Source organism: Elaeis guineensis, chromosome 4, assembly GCF_000442705.2.
Source record: "Elaeis guineensis isolate ETL-2024a chromosome 4, EG11, whole genome shotgun sequence".
NCBI lineage: Eukaryota > Viridiplantae > Streptophyta > Magnoliopsida > Arecales > Arecaceae > Elaeis > Elaeis guineensis.
The window spans coordinates 6,194,023-6,206,522 of record NC_025996.2 but is presented as its reverse complement, the minus strand read 5'-3'; the positions used below and the strand labels follow the sequence as shown (position 1 = coordinate 6,206,522).

Here is a 12,500-nt window from a genome sequence, read left to right as displayed (position 1 = left end):
ATTTGAAGTAATTTAGGATGCAACAGAACTATGCATATGCATGAACTAGGAAAATGGAGAAGGTAAATATTTAATAGTAACTGCTGATCCATCATCTTCATCCAAAGCTTTTCAAATCAAATATGGGAGGGGCTACAAAGCAAGAGTCTAAGTTGAGAAGCCTTGATGGAAGGAATAAGAAGATCTTTTGACTGATCAATCTGATGTCTACCCTCGAGAAATTTTGGCAAGTATACTACCATTAAAATTTTAAATCTGTTTATCAAGTATAAAGATAGGCCTTATTGGTCACAGTCTAAACCATGCCATCACAGAGCAACCTCCAAAATTTCATCAGGCTTTGTGAGAGTTAAGGTGAAGATGGAAGGTGAAATTTTTGATGTAAAGAATGGTATTTATCTCTAAGGTATTAATAAGCCAAAAAGCCAAAGGCCCACAATCCAGTCTCATGAGACAAGTAAAACAATGAACATAGTACACATAAGCTGAGTAATAATTAAGTCTGCTGAAGCTTAAGATACTAAGACAAATAATACCATAATTAGACAAGTAATATGAAATGTACAAGGTTTGTCATCTGAAGTTTTCGGTGTCATCCATAAATCATTTTGTAATTGATTTAGTAAGACTTCATGAAATAACAATTTTTCCAAACAAATAGGTCATCATTCCAACTCTTCATTTTTCAACATTCTTATACATTTGTTGAATTATTGTTTCCATTTTGGATCCTTCTTTTTGTTTTGCAACCACCTTAAGAACACACATCAAAAGTATAATTTATGCTAGGATGAATACCATAAATGTGCTGAGGAGGTAATTATTGAAGATGTACGTATGTAAACAAATAAAGTTGTATAGAAAAAGAAAAACAAGCTAATGAGGTGTATGAAATGACAATGGCTGAATTAACCTTGTTATGGATAAAAAGATGGGGTTCAAACTCTAATTTTACTTGAAAATGACTGTGAGGCATGAATGTGATTGATCCTAAGATTGGGTCTTCAACACTAGGCTTTACATTAAAAAGAGGTTACAATAAGCTCAAATGACTAGGGGACTCTTATTATGTTTGTATTTGCATTTGCTGCTCACAGTCTGTATTGACCTTCCAAAAAATTAGTACAAGCAGATACAAATTGGCACAAATCAATGCGCATGACAGTGGTAAAACCATTATATTGCATCCATGTGTAGCTAGCATGGCACATTTCAGCACTTAACCCTTTCTTGGATTAGGTTGGCATATTGTATGTAGAGATGTCGAGTCTCTGGGAAAGGCACAAGGATTTAACTTGGTCTTACTCCAAGGATTAACATTATGCCAAGATGCTTTAAACTCATTATAAAAATTTATGCCAATATGTAGAAAGATGGGCCATGTTGTGAGCTGTAGATGATTTGACTGATAGGAAAAGAAAAGATTAAATGCTAATTTGGATTTTCTAGAAAATGCTTTGCTAGATAAGAGGCTTGAAAGTTAGCAAACAAGAATAGGATATATAAAATGTAATTCAGTAAAAATAGAGATGAAAATAAGGATGGAGTCAAGGCTGATGGACAGGAGATACCATAGAGTTATTGATCCATTTTAAATGTAATGTTAGAAAATAAGAACAAGGTCTGTAGTGTCAAATGGATCTGAATGTTGGGCAATAAGGAGGTCCAAAATAAAAACAAATTGGATGTAGCAGAAATGAAAATCACAAGATTATGTGTAGCTAAATTAGAAAGGATAGAATAATAAATGAGAATACTAGAGGCGCTTTAGTAATTGCACAAGTCAAGAACAGGTGATGGAGAATCAATTAGGATGGTATGGCCATGTAAAAAAAAAATATAAGGGGGCTTTGGCAAGAGGGTTACCTCAATCTTCATCCAAAGAAATATGAAGAGGGCAAGGCCTTCAATAACAAGGTTTGAAGTTGTGATAAAGGATATGGAAAAACTTGAACTAACATTAGACATCACCCTAAATAGGAGCACTTGGTAAATGAGGAGTCACAATGCTTTGATTCTAGATAGTTGGGACAAGGGTATCTCAATCAATTTGATGTAGGACAACACTAAGTTATCAGCTAAAATCATAACACACTAAATGTGTGTGTGTCAGCAAATCTTCTGTTGAAAATCTACTGCTATTGTAATTTGGCTTCTAGTCTAAGTAGTTCATAATTTATATGTTTTCTTTTGACTTCTAAGAATCTAGGAAGTAATTTTAAGGATTTGATGAAATGCTGATTCTTGTATCTTTTAAAAATTTTATGCCCAGTTTTAACTGATTCATGATGATATACGAATATGAAAGAGGAGGATAAAAGGGACATAAGTTTGAATGAAGCAGAATCAATTATTTAACTATACATGTTTCCTTGATGCACAATTCTTTCATTTAAGTAAAATAAATATAATGAACAAAGTATTCTTCTGAATCCATGACTGCTGAAACTATCTTCTCTTCTGAGATAGAGGATGATATTGTTTCATGCTGTATTGCTTGTGAACTTTTACTTGATGTCAGGCTGTCCAACCCATGATGGCATGTTTCAGCATGTGCATGCATAACCTATGAATGTTAGTGATATATCATAGGAAATAGGAATAGTTATGCATTATCTTTTGGTCCAAAGGGCTAATCTGATTCGATATAACTTTTGTGATGTCCTTAACAATAGATTTTTATAGTGCAACTTATGGCTGGAATCTGCTTGGCTTAATAACGTTGCTTGTTTTACACATATGAACTTTATTCCTTCTCCATATAGCTTCTTTGACATTTCTTTCTTCTTTTAATTTTGAAATTAGAAGTTATAGAATGGTGACATATTTTGCATCAAAAAGAAGAGGGGGATGTGCTTGTTAATTTGGCTTGGATCACAACTTCTCCTATGTGAAAGCCTATGCTTCATCTTTTCCTTGAGGACCTGGGTTTGATTCATAGGAGGGGTTGATTGAGATTCCTAGGCTTAAATTGGGCCAACCAACCTTGTCTTGTGCATAGTTTAAAAAAATTGACTACCGTACCCAAATTTGAATTTTCAAGCTATGCCAAGTTTTGCTTAAGTCCACATGTTTCTCTTAAAGAAGAAAGGCATGGGGTTGGGTGTTAAGAGCTTGAGTGGCATGGACTAGAGGGGCCATGATGAGTAATATGGTCAGGATATGCATTGGCTGCATGGAATACAATGAGTAGGTATGTATTAGGGGCTCTACAACAAGCAATAAGTTGGAAATAGGTTCAGTTGTTGGAGGTTATTGCAATCAATAAGCAGGCAACTGGCCAAGGTAGCGGATAGGAAAGTCAACCTAGGCTTTAGTTAGCTATAGTAATAATCTTCGAAGTACTTAGTCAAAGGAAAGAGAGGATGAAAACCACTTGTGAAGAGGAAGATAATAGGCGAGTCTTTTGAAACTTTTGCATGTGTTTCTTGCATAGAATGTCAAGAGTTATCCCTTGCCTTGAGTTATTCCCATGATGACCTAAAAGGCTTAATTGCAACAAAGTAACATTGCCAAAAATGTTGAATTTGATAGATCAATCCTTTCTATGTAAATTGAGCTTCATGCTGAGGTTGGTTTAAGCAGGGGATTCAAATAGGCTAAATCAGACATAGTTCAGGGTCAACCCGATGCAACCTGGTTGCAAAGCTACCTTGATCCAGCTAAAGTCATCTGTTTACATCCCTAGTTGTTGGTTTCACTTATCTGGCCCAACATTAGATTAATCATAGAAGTGTGGACCTAGAAAACCTAAATTTTCAATGTGTAAACCATACACAAATCAGATATGACCAAAGGTATCTATATGCTTTAGTTTTTCCGAAATCACAATGATGGCATTTTTGGACACTAGCCACTAGTGATGCAGCTAAAGGTCCCCATATCTGCCAGTTGTCCAAAACAGGGATTCGGATTCCTCTAATGAGGTCTCATCTAAGTAACCCATCTAATGGAAAACCGTCCAAGCTTAAAAAGATGAGATGGTTATATCGAAAGATGCGTTTAAACAAGATGGAATGCCAATTCCTTGAAATTCATGTTACAATCTACTGGTGGAATAGGAAATACCGTGGAAGACCACCAGATTGAGGAGCATTTCTTCAGATAAGAATATGAGATGGCATTTAACTCAGATGTTTAGTGAGCTTAAATTTTGAAATATTCCAGCTGCATTAAGAAAAACGGTTGAGCATAAATAAGTTTGATAAGAATCTTCACCAGCATCATCATATTTAATATTTTTAGATGGGACTACTTGTATGATATTCTATGTCAGCTTTTCAAAGAAGCTGCAATGACCCAAAACGGAAGTTGGATAAGGAAGTTATGAATAATTTATGGGTGCTAATAAACTTCCCAAAAAAAAAAAATCGTTCCATGGCCCATAATTTCAGGGATGATTCTTCTTCTATTTTATCCAAATTTCTATGTTTCTTTCTTTTAGAAGCTCATATTAGATGAGTTGGAAGTGTGGTAGGGGTTAGGGATCCATTTTTACTATTTATTTAATACATATTTTTTATTTTCTTTTAGGAAATTTGTATCCTATGCAAACTAGGAAAGCCTATTGGCTCTAGGGGATCTCTCCTATAAATATTGCCCATGTACTCTTAAAAATAATGGAGCATTTATAATTTTTTTTTTTTGAAGTTCCTCTTTGATTCCTTGCTTGGAGTGATTATTTGCTTGCCATGGTATGAGACTACAGCCCCGTGAGAGACAACTAGTGTAAGGTCGGAAGCTTCAAGCATTCCCGTAAGAGGTTGGGGTTGCAACAGTGAAGACTCTCAAGAAGTTAGTGTGAGGCCATCATTCATCCCATCTTCAGTTTGCTTTTGTGGATTCTATATCTTCATGCAGGTTTTCCTACATCAGTTTTGGTATTAGGGTCTAATTTAATACCCTGATTCCTCCATTGCTTCAATATATCCCTCCACAGCTTTCCTTTACCTTCCCATGTATATGAGTGGTGATCTTTTTTCGCTTCATCCGAGAAGAAATGAGGCAGGACAACTATTGCCCCTAAGGTTTCCAATCCTAATCCTTTGATATCCCCTTGGATGGCATCTGAATACCGTCACTTACGAGGCTTAATCTGAGTCAATTAGGATTAGGATCCTGATGGCATACCCATTACCATCCGATCCTGATTTCAACCTGCTCGAGTTTCGGGGCTACAGATTCACCTATACCTGCCTGATGTTCCTCCATCTAGAACCTTTATATGTAGCTGCACAATGGTTGTGTTCCGCCAACCATGACAACTCAGAACCCTAGCAGGTGCAATAATAGCCCTCCACCAGCTCTTGATGCCCATGTTGGTTAACTAGAGCATGGGTATGATGATGTAGGCCACCTTGTGCAACCTAATGGCGCAAGTAGATGCCATTAGGCATGCATTTCTAGGTCCAATACGGCAATATAATGAAATTGAATTCCTGGGCCTCTAGCTGCCCGACAAAGAGTTGATGACCTTGATGAAGACATTTACATGAGGTTTGACTTGAGGTAGCTCACTTTCAAGGCAAACTTGACCTGGATTCTTTCATGGATTGGCTTACATCCATTGAAGTCTATCTTGATTGGTACAAGCTGAATGGACCAGGAAGTGTTGAGTTTGTCAAAAACAAATTCAAAGGCCAAGCCAGAATTTGGTGGAAGACAGTTGAAGATCATGCTCATGCCTATGAAGAACCTATTAATACTTGGGAGATCTGCAGGAAGCTGAAAGCGAAGGATCTGCCCTGTAATTATCACAATCAAAAATATGAAAGGCTTCTACAACTTAAGCAGGGTACTGTGACTGTCGCTAACTGTGTTGAGCAATTTAATGAATTGACTGCAAGGTGTGGAATTGCTGGCCATGATGAACATTGTATAGCAAGATACCAGCATGTCATTTGGACCGACATAAACGGTGAGCTAGCAGGGGGAGGGGGGTCGACTAGCCAATCTAGCATTATTGCCCAACCACCTACTCATCCTACCTCTACAGTTCTTTTCAAGAAGGATGTGGGTCAAGTTCAATGTTTTAGATGTCACAAGCAATGCCACTTTGCAAACATATGCCCTACTTGTGATCTGAACTATTGCAGTATGGAAGTGTAGGTGAACCCATTGAAGAATTTGCTGAACCTATAGTCTCAACTGATCAACTAGCCTCTTATGAGGAAGTAGAGGCACCTGTTCATCTCATACTCGCTGCCCCAAAAGAAGTGGATGTAGAATGGCATTAAGACAGTATCTTACATCACAATATGGAATGCTATGATAGGAAAGTTTTCATGATCATTGATGTTAGTCGTATGAATGTAGCCACAAGGAGCTCGTACAGAAACAAATAGTGCCACATCCAAGGCCCTACAAGGTCTCCTAGGTAAATGATTCTGTAATCCTTGTGAACCAAAAGTGTCTTATCTCTTTTAAATGGGACAAAGATGACATAGATGAGGCTTGGGTCGATATTCTTCTCATGAATGTCAGCTAGATTCTATTTGGTCATCCTTGGGCCTATAGAGATCACCCATCGAGGAAAGGCCACTACATACACTTTCAAGATAAATGGGAAAGATCATAGCTTGCATCTTTGGAAGGATCTTCTTGTTCCTTCCAAGAAGCAAGCTGAACCTATCAGAAAGAAGCTTCCAGTTAAGAAGTAACCTTTAGTTCCTACCTTTTAGAAGCCTTCAGTCATTACAGTAAGATGATTTGAGAATGAAGGAAAGAATTTTTTTGGAGTTGTCTATGTATTAGTGAAAAGAGAAGACGAGGGTGACCTGAAGACAAATTCCTTGACCAAGGAAGACCTCTCTATTCCCAAAGAAGATGATCCTAATATGCAAAAGGAGACAGATGTGCGATATATTTGTTTATCAAATTTTTACACTAATAAATTTGAATGCTATTACATCTAATCCTATGTCAATTCATTAGGAGCTGAATCTTTCGAGCCGGGGGGGAATTGATGCAATTAAGGGTCTCTTTATGTGCTTGTTATCCGAAAAAAAGATTCAAATTCTTGTAAAGAGGTTTCATCAGAGTGCCCATGTGATGGACGATTGCCAAAGCTCGAAAAGATAGCATGGTTATACCGAAAGATGCGTTTAAAGAAGATAAAGTGTCATTTTCTCGAAATTCATGTTACAATCTATTGATGGAATGGGAAGCACTCTAAAAGACCACCTGATTGATAAGCATTCCTTCAAATAAGAATACACGATGGCACTCAGGTGTTTAGCGAGCTTAAATTTTGAAGTTCATATTCCAATTGCATTAAGGAAAGCAGTCCAACATACATCAGTCCGATAAGAATGTTCACCAACATCATATTTAATATTTTTAGATGGGACTGCTTCCATGATGTACTATGTTAGGTTTGCTTTACAAAGCCTTTGGAATCGCCTAAAACAGAGAATAGATGAGGAAGTTATGGATGATTTATCAAAGGCCGACAAACTTCTAGAAAATTTTGTAAATGTCGTGTGGCGCATAATTTAAAGGATGATATTTTTCTTTTATTTTTGTCCAAATTTCTATGTTTCTTTCATACAGAAAATTTGTTAGATGAGTTAGAAATCCTGTAGAAGTTGGGATTTTTTTTTAAACTTTTTGTTTAATATTTATCTTTTTATTTTTTTTTAATATTTCATCCTATGGAAACTAGGAAAGGCTATTGCATGTGGAGGATTTTTTCTATAAATGCCTCTCATGTACTCTTAGAAATTTTTGAAGCATTTGAAGTCCCTCTTCAATTCCTTCCTTAGGTTGATTCCTTGCTTGCCATGGTGTGAGACAGCGATCTCGTGAGAGGCGATTAGTATGAGGCCCTAAGCTTCCACTGCTCCCCAGAGAGGTTGGAGGTGCGAGGCCAAAGACTCTTAAGAAGTTGGTGTGAGGCCATCTACTATCGCTTCATTAGGTTTGCTTCAGCAGATTCATGTTCTTGTGCAGGCTTGCCTATTTTTGGATGACATGGCATTGCATGGCATGGCATTCCATGGCACTTCAAAAATTGTCTTTATATCAGCTAGAAGTTCTGTTATTTGGCACATTTGTTTTTGGAGTGTCCCATATCAAAAAGCACCTTGTTGCAATTGATTGCACTCTTGAATTATTTTGCTGCTAAACAATGATTATTAAGTGCCCAGACTTCTTACTGAAGTGCCACACAGTCTTTTCCTCGTAGGTGTTATTATCATGTTAGTTAAAATAAAAAGGTTTGTTTGACTACTCAATTTACTATAGTTATCATTATATGTTCTCGTATATTCATCTTTTATTGTTTATATACCACATGTCAGTATTTTTGGAGGTCAAAGTTTCAGACCTGCACCAACTTGACCATTAGTCCTCAGGCCCAAATGGGCTTGTCAGCAGCTATGACTTGCAGCAAATCTTGTTTTTGCCATGCATTTCGACAATCGATACAAACCTCCATTGATAAATAAATAAAAATATATGGTTAGTTGTGAACTCATAATGCGATCTTGAAAAATGCAGTTTTCAATTTTGGTTGTTAAGTAGGCTGTTAGCAGAAGGCTGATGAGATGTGGTGACAATTTTTAGTATACCTCTTTTTGAATTTTGCTAATAATAACTAATAATTTGCAATCATTGGTTTTCATCCGAACATTTTCTCAGGCTGAAGTTGAAACTCTGTATGCAGAAGATTGCAGGCTGGATGGAATGATTAGGTGGGTTCCCAGTGAAACAACAGAGGATGAAACTGTTCTCTTTCCATGTATTAACCAAAATCTGTTGCTCTGCAGGGAGATGCAAGATAACCTCAGAATTCTGACAGAAGATGAGAACAATCAAAAGTAAATTCAAATTGTTTATGTTTCTTGGCTTTGCAATTTACATGGTCTTTTTTTTATTTGTTAACTAAAGTCTAATGGTCATTAATCTGTTTAGATGGCTCTATCTCACCAATGATGATATCAATAGTCTTCCTTGCTTTGAGGTTTGGCTTTTTGGACCCCTGTAGCTTTAGTTAAATTTCTTGCCATGATCTTGCCCTGTAATGCAAATGTTTTTAACTGTTGTCCATCGTGACAGGATTCTACTCTAATTGCAATAAGAGCACCTCATGGAACTAGCATCGAAGTCCCAAATCCTGATGAGGTGAGCAAAAGACATTGGAAAGGTGAGATTTTATGGTTCGGTAGGTTTTCATGACATTATTTTCTGAACAGGGTCTTGATTTTCCACAAAGACGATACCAAATACTTTTCAGAAGCTCAATGGGTCCCATTGATATGTACTTGATCAGGTAATTTCTGAAGGCAGTACTAAAATTGCTGGTTCTGTTGGACCTTTTTTGTTTTTGAAAATGAATTGTGAAATAGGCTGTCGTCTTGTTAACAGCAATCATGGAGAGATTTATGAGGCTTCAAATCAGAACCAACAGCCAGCTGCAATGGATCTGTGTGCTGAGACTAGCAGCAAGAATGATACGTCTTTTCAGCCGGCAGACCAAAATACAGGTGGAACATCTGAGAGAGGACACGACCAAGTCACTCAGAATAACTCTTCAGGTTCAGTCACCTCACAAGATTGCACAGGTGCCATTTTGAAGATTGCCCCATCAGATAATGATGTAAGTACTCACAGGCTACAAACTAAGGCCAGAGATGCAAACAGGTTGCTGATTATGATATGCTTGTCATTGCAGATGGACGCTGATTACTGGTTTCTAACAGATCATGGAGCCAGCATCACAGATACATGGAGAACTGAAGGTATCCTAGAATTAAAGCCAAATTACCCCTCCTGATGTTCTTCCTGTAAATGCATGGGCTTTTAATAATAGATCACTAATATATGCACACAAGTACGTAGACTGACATCCACCATGCGGTAAGGCAATTTTGCCGAGTTGTGAGGTTGGAAAAGCTTAATCTTTCTACTTGATTGCTGAAGCAACTAACTGCATGTTTTTTTGTATCAAAAAAAGAAGAAAATAACTGCATCTTTTTCACCTTTGTCAAGGGAAATTGATACGTGATACCACTTCAACTCGATCCCTTTCTAGAATGAAGTAACAGAAACTGATTAATTATCCTTAACTGTAACCATATGCAGAATAACGATGAGGAAAGGAAATCCCTTAGATTGGCATTTCATGGTACATGAAGTTATGTTGCAGCCTTGCAGGTCCAACTGATTTTCTTGTGCACGCTGGAGGCTCGACTGATTTTCTTGTGCACGCTGGCCGCGGAGGGGGGTTGCGGGGCGGGTGGGGTGGGGGGGGCGGGGGGTGGGGTGGGTGGGTTTGTTGGGGAGGGGAGGGAAAGGGGGGTACGGTGCCCCTGTGATGTGTAGAGATCATAACAGGCTGCACAGTCAAATGGGAAAGAGACCAAGGGGGTTTTTGTCTTTTAACTCTCCCTTCTCTGAATTGTGAAATTGTAAATGCTTATGATGGTCCTTCCTATTAATTTCTACAATGATCAAATAAAAAGGCACATAAATATTTAAGCAGTTACATCATTGTGGCAGTAGGTTCTCAAATTAGTTTTACATTGGAATTTTCCATTAAGAGTAGCTCAGAGTTTAAATGACGGAAATGGATTGCCTTTCTGAACTCTGGATAATTGGATGTTTATGATGAGTCGCCAGCAAAATAGACATTCAATGACGGACATGGATAGCCTTTCGTAGGTCTAGATAATTGGATGCTGATGATGAGTTGCCAGCAAGATAGGCATAGTTTAACCTTTTCACATCGGCACCCTACTCGTGCTATTCTGATGTTCCTTTTGCTTAGGATTCTCCAGATTGAACTGGAACATTCTGAGTCCAATCACGGCCGTCCAGGTATGAAGCACCACCCCCTCGTTGCATGGGCCTCATAGGATTGTGCAGCTGCCCTGTGTACCATGAGATCTATGCAATCATGCGCTGTCATTGTATAATAGGACATCTGCAGATCAACCCTAAATTACAGAGGTTCCGAACTGTTACATTGCTTTCCGTCTTTCTGCGGTGGGTCTCTGTTGTCTTTGTTAGTGTTTTTCATCCTAAATCTTAAAAAAGTCATACACAGATCTGACGGGAAAGCCAGGCACCAATCTTGCGCGGATGGCTCTCTTGTCCCACTTGGACCACTCTCTTGAGACAACATAGGACCACTTGGCGAACTAGGATAGGTCTGCTCCGTTATGTCCTTCGGTATTATTTTTCTTGAGCCATAGCGAACCGCACACAGGAGTTGAATTTTATTATACTTGACCAGCAATCAAAACCAGGAGAGGAAACAAGCTGAAGATAAAGCGTTAGCTAATAGCACAACCTAAACAAGGGGTCATGGGAAAACAGTTGCTATAGGAATAAAGATTTTGATGTGGTGCCAATCACTAGTTCCCCATGGAAGCTGGAGATTGATACCAAACACGAGCCAGCTGCGTCAATCGAAACCCACCTGCACTATAGCCAATAACGGGCTTCTACGTTCGTCGGTGACCCGACCGGTGATCAGTAGCAGGTGATTTATAGCTTTTTCTATATATTTCCCCAGCTTATTTCATTGGTTCCACTGGGTCATTAAGTAAACCTTCAGAATCAGGTACCTTCATGTGTAGCAGCATTGTGAGTTGATTTCATACAGGAAGACCAAAGCTCGGGACATAAAAAGGATGCCAAAAGCCGGAAGAAATTGAGAAAAGGATGCAAGCTGCACCAAAACATATCGAGTTATAGCATCCTTGGGGTCAATGGCAAATAAATGACAAAGATGCCACCCGGATTGCCATTACTAAACATCTAAGCATCCAAAACCAACAACAATGAAAAAAAAGCAGGCAAAGTCACTCAACAGCCGCTGTGCAAGGAATCGTGATTATGCCCCAGCATCTAAAGGAATCTTATTTCATTTTTGGTATCCACTCATCATAAACAGAGTGAATCCTCTTCGACTTGGTGGACCCTCCATGAAATATCAGCTTCATCCCCCTCTCTACTCCCTGCCCGCCATATCCCAATACAGTTCATTCAAAACCAATGAGCTAATTGCATGGATATCATCAACACCACCACCAGACGTCATTCATCCTCTAAAATCATTAAGCAGATGCTTGTCTATATACCACGCATCTCCCACCTTGTTCTAGGTTATTTACATGTGTTGATGAATTCAAAAGAACCCACTCAAATCAATCACCCCAAATCTCCCCTATCTACCAACAAACAAGCAAAGCTGAAGGAAATACCTAGACAGCAGGGAAGAGATGCTGCTAACGAACTGAAGGACCAGCAGTAGCAGCTCTTTTTCTCAACCTGCCACGGGTTATGCGGATTGCCTCCTCCACAGGAGTCTCTTGTGGGGGAGGATTTGTGTCTTCCTGGGATGCAACGTCGGTGACTTCAATCTGCATTGCTTCTCCATCACCTGTTGGAGTAGTGGGAAGAGCAGTGGCTTCAGAAGTGGGTGAGCTGGCAACTGCTGATGAGGTTGGCGGCTGGGCAACTGGAGGGGCTGGTGGAGTGACACCTGCCTCTGT

At 38.7% G+C, this 12,500-nt stretch overlaps 2 protein-coding genes across 3 annotated transcripts in view; one reads left to right on the top strand and one right to left on the bottom strand.

Moving 5' to 3' along the window:
* The window catches only part of LOC105044154 (transcription factor E2FB), a 22,023-nt gene extending 11,777 nt beyond the window's left edge, over positions 1-10,246 (top strand). The window contains exons 7-14 of one of the 2 annotated variants that reach the window (XM_010921962.4): positions 8,641-8,693; positions 8,769-8,819; positions 8,914-8,962; positions 9,058-9,123; positions 9,195-9,271; positions 9,367-9,598; positions 9,674-9,740; positions 10,084-10,246. In XM_010921962.4, coding sequence (XP_010920264.1) covers positions 8,641-8,693; positions 8,769-8,819; positions 8,914-8,962; positions 9,058-9,123; positions 9,195-9,271; positions 9,367-9,598; positions 9,674-9,740; positions 10,084-10,088 — 600 coding nt within the window. In that variant the 3' untranslated portion in view covers positions 10,089-10,246. The other variant, XM_010921961.4, reaches the window with a different exon arrangement.
* Positions 10,247-12,016: 1,770 nt separating this feature from the next.
* The window catches only part of LOC140857096 (putative HVA22-like protein g), a 7,413-nt gene continuing 6,929 nt past the window's right edge, over positions 12,017-12,500 (bottom strand). Inside the window, exon 7 of the mRNA XM_073255402.1 lies at positions 12,017-12,500. This exon is cut by the window's right edge and continues 132 nt beyond it. Coding sequence (XP_073111503.1) covers positions 12,234-12,500 — 267 coding nt within the window. The 3' untranslated portion in view covers positions 12,017-12,233.